The sequence below is a fragment of the Pongo pygmaeus genome, chromosome 20 (genome assembly GCF_028885625.2).
Source record: "Pongo pygmaeus isolate AG05252 chromosome 20, NHGRI_mPonPyg2-v2.0_pri, whole genome shotgun sequence".
Lineage (NCBI taxonomy): Eukaryota > Metazoa > Chordata > Mammalia > Primates > Hominidae > Pongo > Pongo pygmaeus.
The window spans coordinates 63,804,992-63,831,888 of NC_072393.2; the positions used below are offsets into that span (position 1 = coordinate 63,804,992).

Here is a 26,897-nt window from a genome sequence, read left to right on the forward strand (position 1 = left end):
TCCAGCCTTCTGTAACCTTCTGTGACAGTTTCATGTGGCAGCTGTTCCCTGCACCCATTATAAACTGACTACCACAGTAAGCATCTAGACTCCTCAGCTGTAAGCTCAAATGTTTTTTGATCAATGCAATCAGTTACACCAGTATTTCTCCTAACTTTAGTTGTTAAGCACTTTATATGGAGTTTGCCTTGTTAATGTTACTCCTATCATTATAGTCTACAAAGTCTCCTCATTGTGAAATATCCAGCAGTTGCAGGCATGATTTCTGTTATGACCAGACCCACTACGTAAGCATAAATAATTCAGCCACTTCACTCAGATGAACAGCTCCCGCTATTGCAGATCTATAAGTTAAATACTCCAAGACATTGGTTCATGGTTTTTAACCTGCACTTTCAGTATTTACCTCTCTTTTTTGTTTTTTCTTTCTTTTACCTGCATGAGGAGATGCAGTGCTTACCTCTATATGCTTTGCTGCATCCTATCAGTTTTCCTGAATTAACATTTCAAACAGTTGGCAATTCCTAATAAATTAACTGGTTCATACATATAAACTCTTACACATTTTAGGTGCTGGATAAACACATCACTGGGCACATTTTTGGCAGGTAAGGATAGAAAAATCACTAGGGCCTCAGCACTGATCGCCAGATGATGTATGTTTAAATAATGAAAACTCTGACATGCTTTACATGAGGGATTTTAAAGTGTCCCCAGGCCGGGCGTAACGGCTCACACCTGCAATCCCAGCAATTTGGGAGGCTGAGGCAGGCAGATAAACATTTGAGGTCGGGAGTTCGAGACCAGCCTGACCAACATGGTAAAAACCTGTCTTGACTGAAAAATACGAAAATTAGCTGGCCATGGTGGCTCGTGTCTGTAATCCCAGCTACTCGCGAGGCTGAGTCACGAGAATCACTTGAACCTGGGAGGTGGAGGTTACGGTGAGCCGACATTGCGCCACTGTACTCCGGCCTGGGCAACAGAGTGAGACTGTCTCAAAAAACAAAATTGTCACCAATATCTACATAGCTTTCCTCAGCTGCACTGATTCCAGACATTCCATGATGGAATATAAATATACTAACTTTAATATCTGTTCTGCATCCAAAGTGAAAACTAATTTAACCCTAAGGGTCATACACATGTGAAAAGGAGAATTATTACTCTCTTCCAAATTGGGCAAAATAGTATTGTCAATGATGAATAACAGTGTTAACAGCTTGCACGCCAATTAAGCAACATTTCTCAATAATCTCATTTTACAAATAATACCTTCTAGGAAATTGATTCCATCTACATTTCCACCCAGTTAACATCCTGTCATGATACTTTCTCCACTTTTAAATCTCTGGAGGGCATTTTCTGCACACCCTGTTTCCATTTTCATAACCATATGTATTGTCAAATCATTGAAAGCTGGATTTTATTCTCTAACCTTCATAGTCATGAGAAGAAAAAAAACAGTCACCAATGGAGACTACTAAGGTTTTGTATAATATAATTTTTTTTTTTTTTTTGAGATGGAGTCTTGCTCTCTGGCCCGATCTCGGCCGACTGCCGTCTCCCCCTCCCAGATTCAAGTGATTCTCCTGCCTCAGCCTCCCAAGTAGCTGGGATTACAGGCACCCGCCACCATGCCCAGCTAATTTTTGTATTTTTAGTAGAGACGGGGTTTCACCATGTTGGCCAGGCTGGTCTCAAACACCTGACCTCAGGTGATCCACCCGCCTCAACCTCCCAAAGTGTCGGGATTACAGCTGTGAGCCACTGCGCTCAGCCTGTATAATATAATTCTTAAAAGATTGTTATGACCCTAACATGACTTTGTTGCTTTCTTGTTTGCAACCAGTTAGTTCGGGGTTGTCAAAAGGCCAAAATTACAACAAATTTAGTTTTAGATCTAATTGACTTTTGTTTGTGATTCATGAATTGGGGCAATCTCTGTTCTACACAATAGAAATTAGAGCTCCCACTGGGCAATGGCAGAACAGTGGGTTTTGTAAGGTGGGAACAATAAAATAGAACAATAGAAAAAAAAGCTGATTGGTTAACAGATTACTTTTTTTCTAAGGGTTAAAGCAGAGGGGACTTCCTAATTTCACTGATTCAGGTAGACTGAAATCTGCTTTTAGGAAAAACTAGGATCTGTCTGCTTCGTTAAAACTTCAGTTTGATTAGATGACATTTAGTGTGAGAGACGCCATTTTGGTTTGGTCAGTGAGGCCTACTGCAGGAGCTCCAAAACAGTGGCCTCCTGTAATTTTTGTTTAACAATGTTCACCTGTTTCCATTCCTTTCTCCATCTATGCTCATTTTTTTTCATGGTCTTGTCCAGTATCATAACTTGAAATAACAGTGTTTGCCAAAAACTTCCAAATTTTTATGTCCAGGCACAACTTCTCTCTCAATATTCAGTCAGAGATTGAACTGCTGTGACACAGACACTTTGTGGTCATACAGATATTTCAAACTGATCATGCTTAAAGTTGGAGTCATCAGCTCCCTCAGTCTAAGACTCCCCACGTCAAGGAATGTCAAATCCACTCTACCAGGGCTCTCAGCCAATACCTAAAGCAAAAGTTGCTGGATCATGTGAAGACAGAGCTTGGCAAAGAAGGCCCAAGAGAGACAGTGCATTTGCAACGTGTCCCAGCCGGACAGGGTCTTGCTCTATTGCCCAGACTGGAGTGCAGTGGTGCGATTACAGGTCATTGCAGCCTCGACCTCCTGGGCTGAAGAGGTCCTCCCACCTCAGCCTCCTGAGTAACTGGAATTACAAGGGTGCGCCACGATGCTCAGCTAATTAAAAAATTTTTTTGAGCAGGCTGGATGCAGTGGCTCATGCCTGTAATCCCAGCACTTTGGGAGGCCAAGGTGAGTGGATCACTTGAGCCCAGGAGTTCAAGACCAGCCTGGACAGCATGGTGAAACTCTGACTACAAAAACTACAAAACAACACAAAAAAAAACAAATTTGCTGGGCGTGGTGGTGCGTGCTTGCAGTCCCAGCTACTTGGGTGGCTGAGTTGCGAGGATCACTTGAACCCTGGAGTTTGAGGCTGCAGTGAGCTGTGATCGCACCACTGCCCTATGGCCTGAGCAACAAAGCGAGACCCTGTCTCATACATATTTTTTTGAGACAAGGTCTCGCTTATTTTTATATATACAATTTATATATATATTATATAAAAATTATATATATAATTATGTATACAATTTATATATAATTATATAAAAATTATATATATAATTATATATACAATATATATAATTATATTAAAATTATATATAATTATATATACAATTTATATATATAAATTAAATTATATATAATTATATATAATTATCTATATAATTCATATGTATAATTATATATTAGAGAGAGAGAGAGAGCGCGCGAGAGACGGAGTCTCACTCTGTCGCCCAGGCTGGAGTGCAGTGGCACAATCTCAGCTCACTGCAATCTCTGCCTCCCGGGTTCAAGTGGTTCCCCTGCCTCAGCTTCCTGAGTAGCGGGGACTACAGGCGTCCGCCACCACGCCCGGCTAATTTTTTGCATTTTTAGTAGAGACGGTGTTTCACCGTGTTAGCCAGGATGGTCTCGATCTCCTGACCTCGTGATCCACCCGCCTCGGCCTCCCGAAGTGCTGGGATTACAGGCGTGAGCCACCGCTCCCTATTTTTTTTTTTTTTTTTTTTTTTTTTTTTTTGGTACCAGTGAGGTCTTGCTCTGTCGCCCAGACTGGTCTCAAACTCCTGTCCTCAAGCGATCCTCCTGCCTCAGCCTTCTGGGACCACAGGTGTGCGCCAGCACACTCAGTTTATTTTAAACAAAAAAATTTTTTTTGGTAGTCTCCCAATGTTGCTCAAGCTGGTCTTGAGCTCCTGGGCTAAAGCGATCCGCCCCCCTTGGCCTCCCAAGGCGCTGGGATTCCAGGCCCGAGGCAACAAGCCGCCCGACGTTCCCCTTTGGTTACTCTGACTGCCCACTGATCTGTATAAGAGGATCCGGAGGGGAAATAATGCAAGGTGGAAGTCCGAGTCCGGAGCCTGGTACAGGTCTCTGTACTGGCCCTGACCCTGGCAAATGTCCCTGCCTCCTGGGGCTCGATTTCCTCCGGCGAAGAATGGACGGTCTCACGCTTGGCCCCTGGCCTCCGAGTTGTGCCCCCATGACAGAGGCAGGCCTGAGCCGGGCTGTAGGCCCGCTGCGACTTTTACACCGAGGGCTGCCGGCTCAGGATCGTTCCCCTTTGCAGGTGGTTTGTAGAGAAAAACTACATTAACTACAAGGCATTGCTAGGTGCGACGGCGGGCCCTGGGGCCAATGATGGTCCAGGACAGGGGCGCTTCCTGTGGGTTGTGAAGCTTGGGGCGGGACTTCCGGCATTTGGATGAGACGTAATTTGGGCGCGACGATTCCGTCCACGCCGGCTCTAGGGAGGGGGCGGTGTTCCGTGGCCGCCTCCCTGGCGGCTCTGGGGAAATGAGCAGGTAGGAGGCCGACAGCGACCTCCGCGTCTCGGAGCGAACCGTGAGCCTCCCCGTAACGGGAGAGTTCGACTGTCAGCCAAGGTCACCGGGCCCGGCGCAGGGAAGGGGTGGGGCTCGGCTGAGCCCGCGAGACCCGTCTTGCTCGCCGCAGCCCCCGCCCCGCTAGGGCCTCAGGGTCCCGGTATGGCGATGGCTTTGACGGACCCGGCGCAGGTGAGTGGACGAGGTTTCGGCCTTGCTGCTTTTCTGCTAGTTTGGGGAAGCCTCCTGGGCAGGCCAGAAGCCAAGACAGCCACAGGATTCCTCTTTGTAGTTTTGTTTACGAAACGTGGAGCAGGCTCGTCACTTAGTTTATCTCCTGTCGTGGTAGTACCTGAGAGACTCAATATTGATTGAAGCGGACGGTAGCCAGACTATACATAGATTATAGGGCTGTGACGTACAATTTTTTTGTAGCAACCTGCCCAGGAAACCAGCCTCTTGTTCTACGATAAACTATTCTGGAAGCCAGTCTGCCTTAAGTTAGTCTTGCAAGGAGCTAGATTACTCTCTGGTGACATTTCAGGAAGCTAAACGGTAACTCTTGGAACAGTAGGCCCCAAATAGGACTTGATTTGTAACTGACTGTTCTTCTAATTTTTGCCTCCGCCTCCAAAAGAGGACCAAGCAGAGAAAGCCATACGTGCTCAGCCTAACCAATCACATACGATGCCCCACTTCTAGTTAGCCCTTCTGCAGCTTTCCACCGCCAAAAGTGTCAGGCCTCTGATAGCTGCTCAATAATTGCTTGAAGGATAGATGAAGTTCCACTCCAGGGACTCCCGTCACACACATAATCCGAACTCAGCCATGGCCTGCAAGTCCCTACCCGGTCCACTATGGCTGACCACCTCTGTCCTTGTTTCCTTCCGTTCCTCCCTGGCTCAGCCCTTCAGACACACCAATCTGATAACGCAGAGTTCTTTCCCACCCCTCAGCCTTCACCTTTACAGTTCATTCAGCCTCAGACACTATCCTCAGATCTCTGCAAGACCCTTTCACATCTTGTTGGCTCTGCTCAAATGTCACTTCTTTAAAGCGGCCTTTTATGGCAATTCAGACTAAAGTAGTCCCCTTCTCACCTGCCCTTGGTCTAGCGTTTTTGTATAGAGAATCTGGCAAAATTTTAGACAGCTACTGAGTGGAGGTCTTAAGGATTTTGTGGGGACAAAGAGCATAAATAATAACACAAGAACTGAAATGGTTGGCCTTCATTGAGTCCTCGATGTGAACTGAGAAATGGGCGTTATTTATCATCTCATTTAATCCTGATCTCCTTAAAGTGACATCCTATTATAGACACTGCCGTACACAAGAGGAGGTCAAGACTCCAACCTGTTTAGTTACCTGCTGAAAGTCACACAGCACTTAAATAACAGAAACTCATATTTAGCGTGTGGACCACCAGAGCCTTTGTTTTTACAGACAGTTGGCTGAGAAGCCCTGGAGGTGAACTTTGCAGTCTTTTTCCAGCAAGTCAGAGTGTCCATTGGAAGCGAAAGGCAGATATTCCATTAGAGAGGACTGTGTAGACAAAGGCAAAGTGTGTTGGTTGTTTATGGAGGTCCAAGAGGACTTGTGAGGTTACCGTGGTTCCCCCCATCCCCACCTGCTGAGACATGGCCTGGAAGGGCAAGATCCTGTGGTCTTTTGTTGGATGTTCGTCCTGCCTTCAGCCCATAGGGCATTTCGGCCAGTCATAAGCCTAGGTTCTCATGACCACAGCCTGCGTTATCCTCAGCCACTTTAGTTTCCTGGTCCTGAAGCACAGTGGCCTTAGGGATACCTGCTGGCAGGACTTAGGGAAGGAAAAGGCTGATGGTTCATTATGCAGTCTCCCTGGGGTCCAGGGGAGAGGATGAGCTGATCCAGGCACTGCCCCTCCTCAGGCATTTGGCACTCGTGAATTTGGTGATGAGGGTTTTGCCCACATCTTGGGGATATTTTCAGGAGGTGCTAAAATAGATTAAATAGCAAAAATATGTAGAAATGCTTCACAACTGTATTATAGTAGATTCACGTGGGTGGTGGAAGATTGTTGGGGTCACAGTATTAAACCCTGAAGCAGAGGGACCTGGGTTAAAATCCTGTCTCTTACATATAAATAATGCTTATAACATGTAAAACTCTGGCTGGGCTTGGTGCTCACACCTGTAGCCCCAGTGCTGTGGGACGCTGAGGTGAGAGGATCACTTGAGGCTAGGAGTTCGAGACCAGCCTGGGCAACATAGCAAGATCCCAGCTCTACCAAAAAGAAACAGTGGGGCGCAGTGGTGCGTGCCTGTAGTCCCAGCTACTTGGGCGGCTGAGGCAGAAGGATTGCTTGAGCCCAGGAGTTCAAGGTTACAGTGAACTCTGAGCATGCCATTGCACTCCAGTCTGGGTAATAAGAGTGAGACCCTGTCTCTGAAACAAACAAATAGAAAACACAAAAGACTAGGAAAATCTGTGGAGCTCCCTTAGCCTCAGGTCAGTGACTGTGACATGGAGGTGATTGGCGGTGGTGTTTAGTAATACTTCAGGGGCTGTGGGAGGATTAATAAAATCCCAAAGTCCATTAAGCTCTGAATAACTCATGTCTGTTATTGGGAAAATGGGAATTCTGTATTCATCTGAAAATTGAGGCAGAGATAAATGAGGTCCCTAAGGTCACAAAACTGGCAAGTGTCGGTTTCAGGAGTTTGGATTCAAACTTGAGAAGTCTGACTTCAGAGTTTCGGACTTGTAGTTGCTTTAAAACAGAACATGAAGCCTTCAGCATGAGCTGGACCAGTGAGGCTCGGGCACTGTGGTTGTCAACATTATTGCTATTATTATTGTCATTATTTCCTCATTTCTTTGAGGTCCTCGAACTCTAATTGTCCACATCTCGCCATCCACGAGTTATTGCCATTGTCTTCTGTTATTCCTTGATGGCTCCTATGTAGGAGGCTTTTCTCTTTTACGTTACAGTAATCTGTCCAAAGCAATGTCTGCCTTCCTCCTTCAGCGTGGTACAAAGTTAGGCCCTCAGGAGGCCCTCAGTGACTTGGGCCTTGATCTTGCTGCACCTTTTCCAGCAAAGCACATGCAATAGTCCCACAGCAAACTCTACTACCTCTATTTGACATTTCAGGTGTCTGTGACCTTTGATGATGTGGCTGTGACTTTCACCCAGGAGGAGTGGGGCCAGCTGGACCTAGCTCAGCGGACCCTGTACCAGGAGGTGATGCTGGAAAACTGTGGGCTCCTGGTATCTCTGGGTAAGGCCTTCCCCCTCCACCGTGCAGGGGACCTGCCGCCTCCTTCGTTCCACCCTCTGACTCCAGGCCTGATGGGTCAAGAAGGTCTCTCTTACTGGCCTTGCCTCCTTCCCACAAATTCAGTCATTTTCTACACTCACCTCTTCCTTTTTTTTTTGTTTTTTTTTTTGAGAAGGAGTCTCACTCTGTCACCCAGGCTGGATGCAGTAGCACGATCTCGGGTCACTGCAACCTCCGCCTCCCAGGTTCAAGCGATTCTCCTGCCTCAGCCTCCCAAGTAGCTGGGAAGCTGGGATTACAGGTGCCCACCACCATGCCTGGCTAATTTTTGTATTTTTAGTAGAGATGGGGTTTCACCATGCTGGCCAGGCTGGTCTCAAACTCCTGACCTCAGGTGGTCCATCCACCTCGGTCTCCCAAAGTGCTGGGATTACAGGTGTGAGTCACCATGCCCGGCCTACACTCATTTCTTCCTATACAGTCTCCCTGTATCGCTTTGGACAAGAAATAAGAGTACTCTTTGGCTCCCAGCCAAAGGAGAAGAAGGTGGTGGAAGGAAATGGGGTGTTTTGCAGACCCCAAAGGTAGGATTTCCAGCTGTGTGTTATGACGGGTTGAAGTAGGAACTGAGAACCACTACGATGGTGTCCTAGTTTCTCTGTCTGGGTCTGCTCATGTCACTGTCTACTCTGTATGGTTTTTTCTGCCTCAGTGAGTTCAAGGGAAGAGTAACCACCGCAGGTTTTACTGTTTGTGACCCCTCCATCCCCTCCAGATTTCTTGTCTGTTTCTCTGGCCTCTATGGGGCGTGTTTGAGGCAGCAAATGCTGCTCCACCTCCAGCTCATACTTGCCTGCATCTCTCACCCACTGCCCAGCATAGACTGGCCTCTGTCTGCAGTTCTTTTTTTGAGTTCCAGAGCGGGATCTGCCTGGGTGGACCTGGTTGCTCATGTGTCTGCTCCACAGCCCAGTCTGTGGTGTAGGGGGTGGTGGGATGTTCACCAAGAAGGGTTGAGTCAGGCAGGCCCCCAGGAGACATTGACCTTCCATACTACCAGGTGTTATTCTAAACAACCTTCACATCCTTCAATCACCTTCACATTCTCTGATTCTAAAGTCACTCTGCTGCAGCCTTGCTGGGCTTCTTGCTATTTCCCCAAGTGCCCACCCACCTCAGGCCATTGCATTTGCTGTTCTCTTTGATGAGTGTTCACAGGGTAATTCAGCATTTCACATGGCCGCCCCTTCTCAGCACCACCATTGCCTCCTCACCCAGCCCTTCCCTGACCACTGAATCTTGGGGAGGCCCCTTTCTCACCATAGCCTCCTCCCTTTACCTTGTTCATGTCTTTCTAAGCTAGTGGTTCTCAAGCAGGGACGATGTTGAGCTTCAGTGTACACTGGGCAATGTGTGGAGACATTTTGGTTGTTAAAACTAAGATGATGGGCCAGGTGCGATAGCTCACGCCTGTAATCCCAGCACTTTAGGAGGCCAAGGTGGGCGGATCACGAGGTCAGGAGATCGAGACCATCCTGGCTAACATGGCAAAACCCTGTCTCTACTAAAAATACAAAAAATTAGCCAGGCGTGGTGGCGGGTGCCTGTAGTCCCAGCTACTTGGGAGGCTGAGGCAGGAGAATGGCGTGAACCCAGGAGGTGGAGTTTGCAGTGAGCCGAGATTGCACCACTGCACTCCAGTCTGGGCAACAGAGCGAGACGCCATCTCAAAAAAAAAACAAAACCTAAGATGATAACATTGACAGCTAGTGGGTGGAGACCTGGAATGCCGCTAAACATCCTTGTAATGCACAGGACAGATCCTTTCTCCTCCTCTTCCCCCAATCTCACAAATAAAGAATTACCTGGACCTAAATGTCAATTGTGCTAAGGTTGAGAAGCTCTTTTTCAGAGAGTGCTTGGACAGACACTACATCAGCTGGTGCTGAGAGATACCCGAGGAAGTTGTTCTTTTATTTCTTCTCGTCTTGCCTCCTTAGCATTTGAGGAAAACTCTGGTTTAGTGCTGAGACTTAACATCCTGCAAACTGTTGGTAATTTCCCCTTTTCTACAGAGGGAGCAGCCTTAGGCTCACAGCCCTGAACAAGCAGCATGAGCTCACAGGGACCAAACAGCACTGTTTGTTTGTCTTGAGACAGAGTCTCGCTGTTGCCTCGGCTGGAGTGCAGTGGTTTGATCTTGGCTCACTGCAACCTGTGCCTCCTGGATTCAGGCATTTCTCATGCCTCAGCCTCCTGAGTAGCTAGGATTACAGGCAGGTGCCACCACGCCCAGCTAATTTTTGTATATGTTGTTTTGATTTATTGCTACATTTTCATGGTTACCTGCCATCAAGACAAGTGACTCTGGATTTTCCATTGACCAGAGTGATAAGGATTCCATTTTTGAAGAAATCTAAGAAAAATAAAAAGTGGATCACTTTTAAGAAAATCAGGTCGGGCACAGTGGCTCATGCCTGCAATCTCAGCACTTTGGGAGGGCAAGGCAGGCAGATCATGAGGTCAGTTGATAGCGACCATCCTGGCCAACATGGTGAAACCCCATCTGTACTAAATATACAAAAATTAGCTGAGCGTGGTGACGCATGCCTGTAATCCCAGCTACTCAGGAGGTGGAGGCAGGAGAATCACTTGAACCAGGGAGTTGGAGGTTGCAGTGAGCCGAAATCGCGCTACTGCACTCCAGCCTGATGACAGAGCGAGACTTCGTCTCAAAAAAAAAAAAAAAAGAAAAAGAAAAGCAATTAACAGTCCAGATCCCCAGAGCACTGATTGGGTGTCTCAGGCCTGTTCCAGGCAGTGTTCATGCTCCATTTATTCTCACAGGATCCCTGTCCTCAGCAAAGTAAGGAAAATTTAGCCGCTCCTGTGAGTCCCTCATCCAGTTTAACTTACTCAACACAGATGAAACACCTTCATTTTATGAAGGTATCACTGAATTTTTTTGTGTAGAAAAAATTCTTCTTTTGTGAACTTTTTTTTTTTTTTTTTGAGATGGAGTTTCACTCTTGTCTCCCAGGCTGGAGTGCAATGGTGCAAGATCATAGCTCACTGCGATCCTCACACCTCACCCTCTCCAGTAGCTGGGACTACAGATGTGAGCCACTGTGCTGCTATATGAAGTTTCTGTAAATATCCTTATGTAACCATATCACAGTAGGATATTCAGTTTTTAAATATTTTAATGGTTCATGAAATGCTGGGGTCTAGAGTCACTGACCTGCCCCTCATCCTGGCCGCTGGTCCCTGAGGATGAATCCTCCAGCTCACATCTCTGCCTTGTCACCACCCTCTACCACCCACTCTGGTGCTCATGGTTTCCTCCTTACTGTATTGCTTGGGAGAGCAGGGTTTGTAGCCAGAACCCTGGTGTCCAGCCCCAGCTCTGCTCTTTAAAAACTCCATGGCCTTGGGCAAGTTACTGAACTTGCCTGTGCCTCAGTGTTCTCATTGTTCAAATGAGGACTTACCATATTCACATCCCAGGGCTGTTGCCAGGGTCAAGGGTTGTTTTATGAAAAAGCTCAGAACAGCACCTGGGAGACCAGGCAGCGTGCAGGGAGCCATTACAATCTCTGTTGCCACCAGTACTGTCACCATCATCCTCATCATCATTATTGTCATTGGCATGCCTTGACCTGGCACTTTCTGGGCAGTGTTGTGGAGCTTTGTGGTTAAACAGCACAGACAGAGATGGCAAGACCTGGGTTTCCTTATTGACTCAGCCATTCACCAGTTCTGTGCTCTTCAGCAAATCACTTTACCTCCCCGAGCCTGGGTTTCTGTGTCAACAAAATGGTGTTGATTATGATATGGACTTCCTGGGTATACCATGAGGAAATCCTCAACTGGAATCCTCATTTAATGGCTAGGCATGGTGGCTCACGCCTGTAATCCTAGCACTCTAGGAGGCCGAGGTGGGTGGAATACCTGAGGTCAGGAATTCAGGACTAGCATGGCCATCATAGTGAAACGTCGTTTTTACTAAAAATACAAAAAAATTAGCCAGGCATGATGGCACACGCCTTTAGTCCCAGCTACTCAGGAGGCTGAGTGAGCAGAGATCGTGCCACTGCACTCCAGCCTGGGCAACAGACGCATTTAGTCTTTGGTTTAGAGGAAGAGCATTATAAAACATTGCTTAGGATGTTAAAAAAAAAAAAAAAAAAAAAAAAGACTTAGATCAGTAAAGACACCTTGTTTTGAATGAAAATAATCAATGTTTAATATTTAAAGTATGTCACTTTTTCTTTAAGATATTCCATAAATATTGTTCACTTTTTAATGCATTTAAATGCTTGGCATAGTCCTCTGGGCATGGTTATAGCCTATAAATACTAGTTTTTGACTTACTATTAGGAGTAGAGATTCTGTGGCAGCATGACATGACCTGCCCTTGGTTTCTAGATCATGTGCTAACTTTTTGTTCCCATGGATGGGTGTAGCTTCATTCCAAGGTCTGGTCCCCATCCCGAAGTCCCAAACTAGATTGAAGGTCTGTATTTCTTTTCATCTACATCCATGTGTCCACTTTCTTTCTCCATAAACAGGGTGTCCTGTTCCCAGACCTGAGCTGATCTACCACCTAGAGCATGAGCAGGAGACATGGACCAGGAAGGAAGACCTCTCCCAAGGCACCTGTCCAGGTAGGAGCCAAGATCTGGGCAGATCGGAGTCCCTGCTGGCTTGAGACTTCGAGGAGACCACTGGTCCTGGGATCTCTTGGGAAGCTTCTCACTGTGGCTTCTCTAAGGGTTTGGGAGCCTTGGAGCCCTTTAACCTGTGGTTTCTCCGTCCTCCCAGCCCCATCACACTTGTCACCACTCCTGGGGAGGAATGAGGTGTATGAACTGAGATTGGTCCTGGGGCTCCAACCTTGTGTGCCTGAAACCTGGTTTGCCAGTCATCTACTCTGTGACCCTAGTGAAGTTTGTATATGAGTTTGGCTAAGTTAATACCAACTGCTGTATCCAACAAACTCCAAAATTTAAATGATTCACATATGAAAACTCTTTTTCACTCATACCAAGGTCTGTGTGGGTCAGCAGGGAACTCTGTACCACACAGTTATTCAGGACCTAGAGTCCTTCTGTCATCAACCTATTGCTTTAAGGTTGTCCTGACATCTTCTTGCTGGTAGAGAATTAAGGGAATAAGGAAAGTCATACCCACTTCCAGACCTCCCCTCACATCTCACCCATGGGAACTGGGCATTTGGCTGTACTTGGGTCCATGAGTCCAGGAATTGTGGCTGAGCTGCCTGTCCAAGGAGAAGAGCAGATGGTCTGGTGAGCACCTACTCAGTCCACTACACTCAGTCTGTTCCTGAAAATGCTATTAGAAATTATTTTTATAAAAAACAAAAAAGAAAAACATTATTTTTATGCCATTGGGCAGTTTGAAGATGTGATCATGTGATACATTAATGCATAAAACTGCATAGTTTCTGAGCCATAGTAAGTGACTCATCAAAATAAGCTGTGAGTGTTACTCATGTCATATAAACATTGATGAGTGATGATACGTTACATTTCCTTCTGAACTCTGGGGAATAGGGCCTTTCTTACTCTCCCAATTTCCCTTTCCAGTTATATTCTGCCTATCAGCCTCTCCCACCTTCTCCTTCCACCCATTCTCTGAGTGTCAATCAGACAGTGAGAAGCAGTACTTTGCCCATGTCTTCCTATATCTCCTGTGTTCCAAAAACCTCAGGGTGACATTTGACCTTCTGTGTCCCACACTCAGGCTGCTGAGGGCACTGAGGCCATCTGTCATGTGTATGGATTGGTGCCACTGCAGAGCCTTGGCCTCTGCCCGCGTGGGTTCCTTGAGCTGTTCATCCAACCCTGAGTGTCTGTGCAGTCCCTGTTCAGCCCTTCAGAGTCTGTTCCAGATCGTCCCCTCTTCAGTGCCGCATCTCCACTTGAAAATCTCAAAAGCACAAAACTCAACATGCCTAACAAGGAACCCATGATCTTGCTCGCTCCTGCCACCTCCCAAGTTTCTGTGAATGGTTCTGCCATCCAGGCAGATTAGGGGACTGGATCCAACCTCAGACAAGTCAACCCCTCCACCTCCATGAGTCCCTGCAACCAGCCTATCTCCACAGCCTTTCGATTTCACATCATGCATGCCTCCTGAATTCATCCCTCTATCACCTCCATGAGACCTATCCTTCTGCTTTTTTTTTCTTCTTTTTTGAGATGGAGTTTCGCTCTTGTTGCCCAGGCTGGAGTGCAATGGCGCAATCTCGGCTCACCACAACCTCCGCCTCCCAGGTTCAAGCGTTTCTTCTGCCTCAGCCTTCCGAATAGCTGGGATTATAGGCATGCACCACCACATCCGGCTAATTTTGTATTTTTACTAGAGATGGAGTTTCTCCATGTTGGTCAGGCTGGTCTCAAAATCCCGACCTCAGGTGATCCACCCGCCTCGGCCTCCCAAAGTGCTGGGACTACAGGCGTGAGACACCGGGCCTGGCCCCCTTATGGTCTTACTCTAAGCTCTTATCATCTTTTTTCTAGGGGATGTTAATAGACTCCCAAAACTTAATCTCTGTATCTGCTTTGTGCCTCTGGTCAGCTCTTTGTCCTGCGTGGGGTACTCCAGCATTCAGACCTTGTTCCAGACAGTTAATATTTCCCCAGCCACTCAGCATATGACTGCTGATGTATTAGCAGGTTTTCATGTTGACAGTGTCATCTACTTATATTGTTTAATCAGCAATCCTTACACATTCCTCTCAACCTCTCATATCAGTAGCTTCTCTTTTCCCCTGGTGGAAGAGGTCTTGCCCTTGGCCATAGCCAGTTTTTTCAAGAGTTTATATCATACCTTTTCATGGACATTTTTTCTTCACTTATATTCTGCTTGTTTTGTAACTTCATCCTTTCTGTACTCAACATAAAAATATGCTCAACCTCCTTACCCTTGAAGAAAATTCAGCAATTCAGTCTTCATGGTTCACAGTGTATTCATATATTCATTCACTGTCTGAGCACTTAATTGCTTACATGTTTTTATATCAGTGATGCTGTGGACATTTATGTATGTTGTTCATCTTTCACATGTGTAGGGACACATTTTTGATGTTTCTGGAGTGAAATAATTGGATTATAGACTATGCAAATGTTCTAATTTGCAAGATCATTCTTATTGTTTTCTAAAGGGCCTATATCAAAAAATTCCTCTCAGGAATTTTTGGAAGGTTCCATTGATCCATATCCTATCTAATACTTGAAACTATAAGGCCCCTCAATTTTTGCTGTCAAGTGGACACAAAATATTATCTCTTGTGCTCTTGATTTGCATTTTCCTCCTTGGTAGGGTGGTTTAGTGTCTTTCATGATTCTGAGCCAATCTGTATTTTCTTCTGTGAGATGTTATTTGGTGATAAATGCCTATTTTTCAATTAACTTCTTTGGCTTTCTCTTTTTTATTTGATTTTTGTACATTATAGATACCTATCTTTTATCAGTTACATTTGCTGCTGGTATATTCTTCTAGTTTTTAATTTTGTCCTTCCACTCTCTTTAAATTATCTTTTGTTCAATGAGTTCCTTACATGGTGTAGTCTGATTTATGTTTTTTTTACATGATTAATGATTTTGTGCCTTGTGGAAAAAATGTTGCTTTACCCTAATATCGAAAAGGTATTCTTGTTTATTTTATTGTAAGTTGTAAAACTTACCATTTGGCATTTAAGTCTTTATCAATCTGAAGTTGGTTTTGAGTATAGAATGTGATAGAATACAATATTTCCATTCCCCATGTGGGTAGCCAATTTTTCTAGCTCTAATTCCTTAGTAGTCTCTCATCACTGAGATGCTGTGCCTCTTTGCCATCTACCAAAGCCCCATCTATGTGCAAGGGGATTTCTGAGCTCTCTGTTCTTCTTTATTCCCAGTTTGCATTATGTCTGTGCCAGAGTGGTACCTCTGCCTTATGAGCCCTGTCCTGAGAGTGGCACTGCTCTTCACAGCTGTCACCTAGGTCAGAATCTTGGGAATCAGTTCCCCTGTGCCTCATCTTTCCCTAGATTCTCATCACCACCACCCTCTCATGTGCGATATAGCTCATTTGCATATTCTTTCTCCTAAGGCTATAGTGTCTTTTCCACATTCTCTCGTGACCAGTAGGACTTACTTCACTGGGTACCTTCTACTGGAAAACTGCCTTGATCTTTTTCTACCCAGGATTAGCCAAACTCAGGATTAAGGACACAGTCCTCCAGGACTTTGTCAAGTCTACCCAAATCCTCTAATTCCAACTGCAAATTCAGGGATTTCCTGAAACCACCCTCAGGTTTCATAACTTGCTAAAAAGACTCACAACACTTTCTAAAACCTATTATACTCACAATTTTGTTTATTACAGACAAAGCATACAAATTAGAAGAGGACACGGGATGTGGGGCTGAAGGGGTTCCAAACAGAAAGCTTCCTCAGTAACTTGTTATCCACCCAGCATTGAGTGTAAAGTATGTGCACAGAGCATTGCAAACCCAGGAAACTCACTGGAGCTCTGGTTTTTAGAGTTTATTGAGCTTTATTACACAAGCACGATTAATCGAGACATTGCCCACATTGCCATGTGAAGTTTCCAGCCTTTGTCCCTTTTCCAGAGTTCAGCTGATATCCTGTGGCTCAGAGACCTAACCTTCTACTCACTGGTTGGTCTTTCTGGTGCCACCAGACCTCAGCCAGAGTCATCTATTTAGGATAAACTATTTAGGGACCTATAATGAGTTACCTTTATATAAATATTCAGTCTGGAGTTGAAGCGATATCTCCACTCTAGGCCCTGTCCCCTCACCTGGTCTCTCTGCCTGGTCTCCCTTTCAAGGAGTCAGGAATCCAAGGAAAATAAAAGAAACAAATTACAGATCTGGGGTTCAAGATGGCAAAATATAACAGACATAAAGGCACCATTTATAGCTTCATTTTCTTTTACTGAAGTGGTGATTTTGTTTCTTCTCTTTTTACATTACTAACAGGCCCTTCTGTGTGTTGGATTTCTTTCAGGTGACAAAGGAAAACCCAAGAGCACAGAACGTACCACCTGTGAGCTAGGCTTGTCTGAAGGAATCTCTTTTTGGGGACAGCTAACACAAGGAGCTTCAGGGGACTCCCAGTTGGGGCAACCCAAGGATCAGGATGGGTTTTCAGAAATGAAGGGAGAACGCTTGAGACCAGGGTTAGATTCCCAAAAGGAGAAGCTTCCTGGAAAAATGAGCCCCAAACATGATGGTTTAGGGACAACTGATAGTGTGTGTTCAAGGATTATACAGGATCAAGTCTCCTTAGGAGATGATGTCCATGACTGTGACTCACGTGGATCAGGTAAAAATCCAATTATTCAGGAAGAGGAAAATATCTTTAAATGCAATGAATGTGAAAAAGTGTTTAACAAGAAACGCCTGCTTGCTCGGCATGAGAGGATTCACTCTGGAGTGAAGCCCTATGAATGCACAGAGTGTGGAAAAACCTTTAGCAAGAGTACATACCTCCTGCAGCACCACATGGTCCACACTGGGGAGAAGCCCTATAAGTGCATGGAGTGTGGGAAGGCTTTTAATCGCAAGTCACACCTTACACAGCACCAGCGGATTCACAGTGGAGAGAAGCCTTATAAATGCAGTGAATGCGGAAAGGCCTTCACCCACCGCTCCACTTTTGTCTTGCATAACAGGAGCCACACTGGAGAAAAACCCTTTGTGTGCAAAGAGTGTGGCAAAGCCTTTCGAGATAGGCCAGGTTTCATTCGACACTACATTATCCACAGTGGTGAGAATCCCTATGAGTGCTTTGAATGTGGCAAGGTCTTCAAACACAGGTCATACCTCATGTGGCACCAGCAGACTCATACCGGGGAGAAGCCCTATGAGTGCAGTGAATGTGGGAAGGCCTTCTGTGAGAGCGCAGCGCTGATTCACCACTATGTCATCCACACTGGAGAGAAGCCCTTTGAGTGTCTCGAGTGTGGGAAGGCTTTCAACCACCGATCCTACCTCAAGAGGCATCAGCGGATTCACACCGGGGAGAAGCCTTATGTGTGCAGTGAATGTGGAAAGGCCTTCACCCACTGCTCTACTTTCATCTTGCATAAAAGAGCCCACACTGGAGAAAAACCTTTCGAGTGCAAAGAGTGTGGGAAAGCCTTTAGCAATAGGGCAGACCTCATTCGCCACTTCAGCATCCACACTGGAGAGAAGCCCTATGAGTGCATGGAGTGTGGAAAGGCCTTCAACCGCAGGTCAGGCCTCACAAGGCACCAGCGGATTCATAGTGGAGAGAAGCCCTATGAATGCATCGAGTGTGGGAAAACATTTTGCTGGAGCACAAACCTCATTCGACACTCTATCATCCACACTGGAGAGAAGCCGTATGAGTGCAGTGAATGTGGAAAGGCCTTCAGTCGCAGCTCTTCCCTCACTCAGCATCAAAGGATGCATACTGGGAGAAATCCTATCAGTGTAACAGATATGGGAAGACCTTTTACAAGCGGGCAGACCTCGGTCAACATCCAAGAACTTTTATTGGGGAAAAACTTTTTGAATGTCACCACTGAGGAAAATCTTTTGCAAAAGGAAGCATCTTACATGGCATCTGATCGTACATACCAAAGAGAAACCCCACAAGTGTCTTCACTGTGAGAAAACCTTCTGTTGCCGAATGTCATTTGTCACCTAAGGAGTCATATTAGAAAATCACACAGCTTAGAGCCTTATTCTCCATCTGAATTCATCCTGGGAAAACACCCAGTGGTTATTATGCACTTAGGAAAACCTTTAGCTCCATCTTTCTCATTAGTTTACAGTGCAATGTTATCTCAGGAATTTTTATAAACAGAGGTGACATAGAAAAGAAAATGAAATGCAGACACTGCTGCTTTTATACCGTTGTCTTGTATGTACATTTCTGTCCTGTGTCAGGAAAGTTAGTAAGGGAAGGTCTGGAAACTTACTGAATGTCTTTGTTCTACAACATTGTCTCTTCTTAAGAAGCATTGTTTTTATGAGAAATATGAAGGCTTGAGTTATGAAATACTTTTATATTTAAGGATTAAAAGAAACATGAATGCGCACATTTTATTGTACCACTTAATACTGTTTAGGTCTTTGATTTAAAAAAAAAATCCTTTTTTAATGGGTTTTAAACACTAACACTGAGAATTTTTCTTGATTCCCATCTGTTGGTTTACTTGATTGCTATAGCTGTATGGTAAATCTCAAAATTAGGTAATGTGATTTCTTTTTTCTTACTATTTTTATTTAAAATTCATTTAGCATTCCTAGTTTGACTTTCCATATACACTTTAGGATTGGTTTTTCTGTTTATCAAATATTCTTGCTTGGCTTTTGATAGAAATTGAGTTAAATCTGCAGATCAATGTGTTGAAAATTGGCATCTTAGTCTTCCAATTCATGAACATAGCCTATCTTTTCATTTATTTAAATTTTCTTTGATATATTTCATTACTGTTTTAGAGTTTACACAGTATAACTCCTGCACATTTAAAACAAGATTTATAGCTTCATAGTTTTTTGAGTGATTGTAAATGGCATTGATATTTAAAGTGTCAATTTTCACATGATGTTGGCTAGTATACAGAAACATTATTTTTTCAATCTTATTTTGCTGTCTTGCAACCTTCCTAAACTCATTATTTCTTGCCATTTCTTTTGGGAGAATCCTTAGGATTTTAAATATAGAAATGTCATTTGCAATTTGGGACAGTTTTATTTCTTGCTTCCCATCTGTATACCTTTTATTTGCTTTTCTCATGTTATTGTACTAGGTAGGATTTCCAGTGTGATGTTGAATACGAATAGTGACAAGTTATCCATGCCTTGTTCCTGATATTAGGGGGAAATGTTCAGTTTCTCATTATTATGATGTTGAAAGTTTCTTCCAAAGAGTTTCTCTATCGAGTTTAGAAAGTTTTCCTCTATTCCTAATTTGCTGGGATTTTTTTGGTTATTATTAATAAGTGTTGAATTTTGTCATATGCTTTTTCTCCACCAGTTGATTTAATTATGTGATGTTACTTCTATAGTCAGTTGATATGATGTGTTACCTTGATTGAGTTTCAAGTATTGAACCAGCCTCACATCCTTGTGATAAGTCCTACTTGGTCATGGAGTATAATTTTGTTTGTATACTATGCTACAGTATTTCATTTGCTAGTATTTTGTTGAGGAAGCTTTCCTCTGATTTCATGAGTGATAATCTGTAGTTTTCTTTCTTCAACTGTTACTGTTTGGTTTTGATGTCTAGATGATAACTAACCTCCTAACATGAATTGGAAGGAATTCTCTTCTGTTTTTTTGGAAGATCATATGTAGAATTGGTGTTATTTGTTCCTTTAATGTTTGGTAGCTTTCTCCAGTGAAGAAGTGGGACCTGGAGATTTTCCTTTTGAATGCTTTTTAATTATGTATTTATTTTATTTAATAGGTATAGAACTATTCAGAGTATTTCATATTGGATGAATTTTTATAGATTTTCTTAAGGAAGTGTTCATTTTATGTAAATGTTCTAATTTGTAGCATTCTTTGAAATATTTCCTTTTATCCTCTTGATGGCAGCAGGATCTGTACTTATGTTCCTTGTTGTATTCTTGATATTGGAAATGTATCACTTATTGTTGTCAGTCTTTGTAGACATATGTCAATTTCATTGATCATTTCAAAGAAATAGCACTTTATATCACTGATTTTTCTCCAGTCTCTGTTCTTAATTTCATTGATATCTGCTCTGATCTGTATTGTATCCTTTCTCCTACTTGCTTTGGTTGTATTTGACTCAGTGGTTTCCTGAGGTGGATGTTTAGGTTATTGATTTGAGGTTTTTTTCTTTTTTAATATAAGCTTTAAGTTCTATACATTTTTCTTACACTGCTGTTAGTTTTATCCCACAAGTCTTAATATGCTTTTGATTATCTTACTCAGTTCTAAGATTTCCTGATTCCTTTTGAGACATCTTCTCTAACCCATGAATTATTTAGAAGTATATTGTTTAATAGTGTTTGGAGTATTCCCTGCTATTTGTTATTGATTTCTAATTTGTTTTGCATTTGATGTTACTGTTTAAATTTGTTGACTTTTTTTCCTTATGACCCAGGATATAGGCTGTCTTGTTTTATATAGCTGCTTGAAAAGAATTTGTGTTCTCGGTCATTTGGTGGAGTTTCTGTAAATGTTTGTATGATCCTGTTAGTTGGTGGTGTTATTTAGGTCTCCTGTATCCTTGCTGATTTTCTGTCTAGTATTTCTATCAATTGCCAAGAGAAGAATGTTGAAGTCCTGAACTATAATTGTGGAATTATCTATTCCTCCTTTAAGTTCTATCAGTTTTTGCTCCACATAATTTAAAGCTCTGTTGTTTGGTATATACACATGTAGGTTTGCTTAGTATTCTTGGTGTATTGACCCTTTTATAATTAAGTAATGTCCTTTTTTGCTCCTGTTAATACTCATCAATTTTTATCTGATATTTTCGTGGTCACTCTTACGTTTTGGTTAATGCTTGCATGATTTATACTTCTTCATCATTTTTTTAAACCTTATCTATATCACTATATTGGGAGTAAGTTTCTTGTGAACAGCATATATTTGGGCTGTGGTTTTATATCCAGTTTGCATATCTTTTTGTTTTTTGAGATGGAGTTTTGTTCTTGTTGCCCAGGCTGGAGTGGAGTGGTGCGATCTCGGCTCACTGCAACCTCCGCCTCCTGGGTTCAAGTGATTCTCCTGCCTCAGGCTCTTGAGTAGCTAGGATTACAGGCATCTGCCACCATGCCTGACTGATTTTTTATATTTTTAGTAGAGATGGGGTTTCACCATGTTGGCCAGGCTGGTCTCGAACTCCTGACCTCAGGTGATCCACCTGCCTCAGCCTCCCAAAGTGCTAGGATTACTGGTATGAGCAACCACGCCCAGCATTTTTTTTTTTTTTTTTTTTTTTTTTTTTGAGACGGAGTCTTGCTCTGTCGCCCTGGCTGGAGTGCAGTGGCGCATTCTGCAACCTCTGCCTCCCGGGTTCAAGCCATTCTCTTGCCTCAGCCTCCCAAGTAGCTGGGATTACAGGTGCCTGCCACCACACGTAGCTAATTTTTATATTTTTAGTAGAGATGGAGTTTCATCATGTTGGCCAGGCTGGTCCCAAACTCCTGACCTCAGGTGATATGCCCACCTCAGCCTCCCAAAGTGCTGGGATTACAGGTATGAGTCACTGTGTCTGGCCCCAGTTTGCATATTTCTGTCTTTTATTGGTGTATTTAGACCATTTAAAGTTTACAATAATTATGTTAGTGCTGTCTGCTATTTTATGATTAGTTTTTTGTGTTTCCTGTTGCTGCTTTCTTGTTTTTTTGGGTTTTTTTTTTTTTTCTCTTTAACATTTTTTAGAATTCCATTTGATATATTTGTAGTGTTTTTTAAATATATTTCTTTGTATTAATTTTTTTAGTGGTTGCTTTAAGTAGTATAATGTACATATGTAACATAATTACAGTTAATGGTATGAAAAATTTAGCACTTTGATGTATAGAAACCTTACTTCCATCGGTCCCTTCACCTTGCCGTTAATCTAATTGTCTAAAGTAATTCCTCTTCAAAATCGAGCACCATGTTGGAAAATGTAATTTTTGCTTCCACTGGCAAATATATTTTACAAAAGTCACAGGAAGTATTGCTTGTTGATCTCTTTACCCATTCCACTATTCTTTCTTGAAATTCTAAGCCACCTTCTATTAACATTTTCTTTCTGTTTGGCGAACTTGTGTAGCCTTTTTTCTAGGGTCAGTCTGCTGGTGTCTCTAAAAGTGTCTTTATGTTCCCTTCATTCCTGAGGGATATTTTTGTGGAATAATAGGATTTAGGGTCTGCAGTTCTTTTAGTACTTGAGAAACATGTTTGTTCCTTCTGTCCGCTATGGTTTCAGATGAGAAATCTGTTGCCATTTGAACCATTGTTCCCTAGTTCATAATGTGCCATTTTTATCAACCTGCGTTCAAAGTGTTTTTTTTGTAGTGTTCAGAAGTTTGGTTATGAGGTGTGTGACATGGAATTTTTTTGAGCGTATCATGTTTGATTTTTGTTGAGCTTTTTGATCTGTAGGTTTATGCCCTTTGCCAAATTTGGGAATTTCTAACCATTATTTCTTGAAATATTTTTTCATCCGTACTCTTTCTCCTCTCTGTAATATGAATGGTAGATCTTTTGTTACTGTCTCAGAGGTCTCTTGTGCTTTCATGTTTACCCCCTTTTTCTGTTTTTTTTCCCCTTTTTTTCATATTGGTTAATTTCTGTTGACTTTTTTTCAGCTCACTGATTCTTTTTTTCTGCCATATGCAGTCTACTGTTGAACTTGTCCAATGAGTTTTCATTTTGGTTTTTATATTTTTCAGTTGTTTAATTTCCATTTGGTTTTGTTTTTGTTGTTGTTTTGTTTTGTTTTGTTTGAGACGGAGTCTTCGCTCTGTTGCTTAGGCTGGAGTGCAGTGGCGCGATCTCTGCTCACTGCAAGCTCTGCCTCCCGGGTTCATGCCATTCTCCTGCCTCAGCCTCCCGAGTAGCTGGGACTACAGGTGCCCACCACCATGCCCGGCTAATTTTTTGTATTTTTAGTAGAGACGGGGTTTCACTGTGTTAGCCAGGATGGTCTCGATTTCCTGATCTTGTGATCCGCCTGCCTCGACCTCCCAAAGTGCTGGGATTACAGGTGTAAGCCACTGCTCCCAGCCTCCATTTGGTCCTTTTGTACATCTTTGATTTCTTTGCTTAGTTTATAATACTAAAGGGCTCAGAAAACAGAAAAAACTAAATTCCAGAGTCATGGTTTTCTGGTGGTTTGTCTCAATATTTGAATAGAAATCCTAAATTATCTGGAGGAGTAGAAGTCCTGTAATCTTTTATATTGGGCTTCTTAAATATTTCTGTCAACAGATCTTATATCAGGGTGATCTGCATATCATTCAGAGTTACGTACTCCACAGGAAGGTTGTATGTAAAATCCTCCAGCTCTGTAAGCCTTGTTATATCCTCAATGGAGAAGGGGTCATTCCTTTTCTAAGATCACTCTTACACTTTTTTATTAGACCCACACACCCTTCCCCAACCAAACTTGTCTAAGTCCTCTGTCTTTCATACTCTTGTTTAGTCTTTAACTTCTTATTAACCAACTTCTTTCCCATAATCTATAGCTTTATTCAGATCTCAAGCCTCATTTCCAACCTATTTCACCCTTCCTTGCCTATCAAGCTCTGGTTATTCTTTCTTCCACACACATGCCCTGAGTAACTATTCTATGCACTGTCCCCACCCCTTTACATTTCCTTTTACTCCCCAGATTCTACTACATGGCTTCCACCACCGTTGCCTGACTTAAGCACGTCTCAGAAAGGTCTTTTTTGACCGCCTCACTCTCTTTTTGGACCTCCATACTGCTAAATCTCTGACTTGAAGGTCCGTTCCTGGCTTCTGTGAATTCCTGGCTTTTTTCCTTTTTAGGGTCTGTGTCTTTCTTCCATTTGTAAAACAGCTTTACTTCCCAGCATCCATCATGATCATTGCTGTTTTCTAACTTGTCCTTCACCCCATGACTGAGTTAATTTGCGCTGAAGACACTACTTTCAATGATCTACAGAGTTTCCCTAAATCCATGTCTCCAGGTTGGATGTTTCTCATGTCGTTACCCACTGGTCATCCTTCCACACCTTTTCTGTATTTGCACTCACAGAATATGCATGTATCATGTGGCCATGACCTTGGCCGTGGGGATGCACCCATAATCATCATAAGAGAACACGAACATAAATTATTACTGTGTATCAGACATTGTTTTGAATGTTTTACATGCGTCAGCTCTTTTAACCTTTATGACAACTCCATAATGTTATTTCCCCCCTTTAACAGATTAGAAAACTGAGATACAGAAAGATTAAGGAATTTGTCAAAGATTTCACAATTATGAAATTTGGGTTTGAGGACTGGAAGCCACTGCACTGGTTTCAGAATCCATGTCCTTAACCACTTTATTGCCTCTCATAAGGTGGGTCTTTGTTTCCTGGTCACCACTTGTTTTTACTAAAATGGTCAAACTGTGCTCATTTATTTATAATCTACTATTCTTATTTGACAGTACATCTTGGCCATTACTTCAAGCAAATGAGATAAACCAGACTCACTCTTTAATGCTTGCATAAGCTATTGTGACTGTAGAAAAGACGGAGAATGTCTGGGTTTGAGGATATGTGGGAGGGATGGGGAGAAGGAGTAGAGAAGGGCTAAGGCATGCATGTTGTTTTAGGTGTGTTTGAGGTGCCTGAAGAACATCAGTGTATCCCCCTAATTTCTGTCTTGTTACTCAAACCAGACACATTGTGGCCATTTCTTTTTCCTTTATCATTCCCACATCCAACCACTGCCCCATTCCTGTTTGTTCCTTAGTAGACCCTCAATATATATGTGTGTGTTGGTAAATGGCCATACACAGCAGGGTATTTTTTATTATAATTTTCAGTTCCCTCAGCGCGTTTACCACAAAGCTGTGCATATAGGTGGCACCATATATGGCGTACCTTGACCTCGAGAATCTACATGGACTTTTATGGACCTATGTACACAATTTTAGAAATCATAATGAATGACTGCTGGAGTCCTCAAGACCCCTTCCACATTTGATGATTTGCTAGGAAGACTCACAGGACTCAGCATTTTGTCATACTCAATGGCTATGATTTACCACACCGAAAGAATCCAGAGCAAACTCAGTAAAAGGAAAAGGCTCAAACCCAAGTCCAGAGGAAACCAGAAACAATCTTCGAGAATCTTAATGAAATCACACAGGATGTGCTTCACTGAAGCTCCATCTGGGACTTAAAACAACACGTGTGAGATGTGTTCCAGGAAGTCGTCTTGAGCACCCATTGCTCAGAGTTTATATTGGACTCGCCTTCTAGCACATACCACAATTCTAGACCTCCAGAAGAACAGGAGGTGTTCGGCGTAAGACAATTTAGGCACATGGAGCTACTTGTCATTACTGGGAACAATGGGAAACCTCCCTAAACCTAAAGTCCAGACTCCAGCCAAGGATGAACCTTGCAAGATCAAAGAATAGCAGTCTCTGGCCTGCTGTGTTGTCTCTTTTTCACAGTAACTTAAATGGAAAAATGCTGAGTTAGCTTTAAGTTTCTGTAACAAACATTAAGCAAATAAAATTTTCTATAACAGAAAGAAGCCATAGCTTTGAGACGAAGGCTTATATACGTGTAAACCATTGTAATCAAGAACAAAAAAAAAGTCAGAGTCACAGTGAAAATACTTAACAAACCAGCCAGGATTTAATTCAGTGATGACAGGGAACAGAGGAAGTCTTGTGAGAAAGGATCTTGCCTCTGCCTAGTATTGTTCACAGATAGGCTTCAAGTGGTTTGACTTGCAGATACACCTTTCTTGGCTTTTATTTCGGCAAAGATGTGATTGGTAGGTAAATGCCGTGTTCTTTCCCTAGCACGTATGTCAGTTTGTCATCCACTCTTTGTTCTTGCTACTGAAAGTTGTAGCTTCTGGCTACAACAGAGATAGTTGAAGAATATGGGGTTCGTCATAATTTCTGTATCATTAAATGTGGATAATTTGAGATAAAAGAATATGTTGTTGCAGGCTTAGTCACTTTGATGGATCTGTCTGTGAGTTTCACTTGGAGGAAGTGGGAGCACTTGGCTCCAGCTGAGAGGGCCCTTACAGAGACATGATGTTAGAGACCTTGAGAAATCTGGTCTCTTGTATATGTAACTCCTCTTTGTACTCAGACCCTGGCCCACAGACAGCCTTTCCTTTCCATTGTGGAAAGCTGGGGAGGCTCCACAATGCTCAGTGATGTATTTCAATTTTGAGGACTGAATATTTTTAATGATTGCTAAGAGATGGATTATTTTTGCTCATAGCAAAATCTGTTTGTGTTTCATATCTCACAATTGGATGGTCTCAGCTAAACTGTAAATGGACAGTTTCTTTTGTCTTTTGGAGTAGTGTCAAGAGTGTGGACCTGGGAGACAGACTACCTGCTTAAACTTTCTGTCCTTGCTCTTA

At 43.1% G+C, this 26,897-nt stretch overlaps 1 protein-coding gene across 2 annotated transcripts; it reads left to right on the plus strand.

Annotated features, from left to right (window-relative positions):
- The first annotated feature begins 4,398 nt into the window (after positions 1–4,398).
- ZNF805 (zinc finger protein 805) lies at positions 4,399–26,452 on the plus strand. Of its 2 annotated transcripts, XM_054462876.2 has the most exons (4): positions 4,399–4,709; positions 7,651–7,777; positions 12,349–12,444; positions 16,822–26,452. In XM_054462876.2, exons 1-4 carry the CDS (start codon positions 4,680–4,682, stop codon positions 18,450–18,452), a joined length of 1,884 nt encoding a protein of 627 aa, XP_054318851.1. In that variant the 5' UTR covers positions 4,399–4,679; the 3' UTR covers positions 18,453–26,452. The 2 variants fall into 2 exon arrangements, with proteins under 2 accessions (XP_054318851.1, XP_063514600.1); XM_063658530.1 differs by lacking the exon at positions 7,651–7,777 and having other exon boundaries at positions 4,425–4,709.
- Positions 26,453–26,897: the final 445 nt, after the last annotated feature.

Coding starts and splice junctions, on each gene's coding strand:
- ZNF805 (XM_054462876.2), top strand. CDS start 4,680: ATGGCGATGGCTTTGACGGACCCGGCGCAG. Junction 7,778..12,348: donor TGGGCTCCTGGTATCTCTGG/GTAAGGCCTTCC, acceptor CTCCATAAACAG/GGTGTCCTGTTCCCAGACCT. Junction 12,445..16,821: donor CTCCCAAGGCACCTGTCCAG/GTAGGAGCCAAG, acceptor GATTTCTTTCAG/GTGACAAAGGAAAACCCAAG.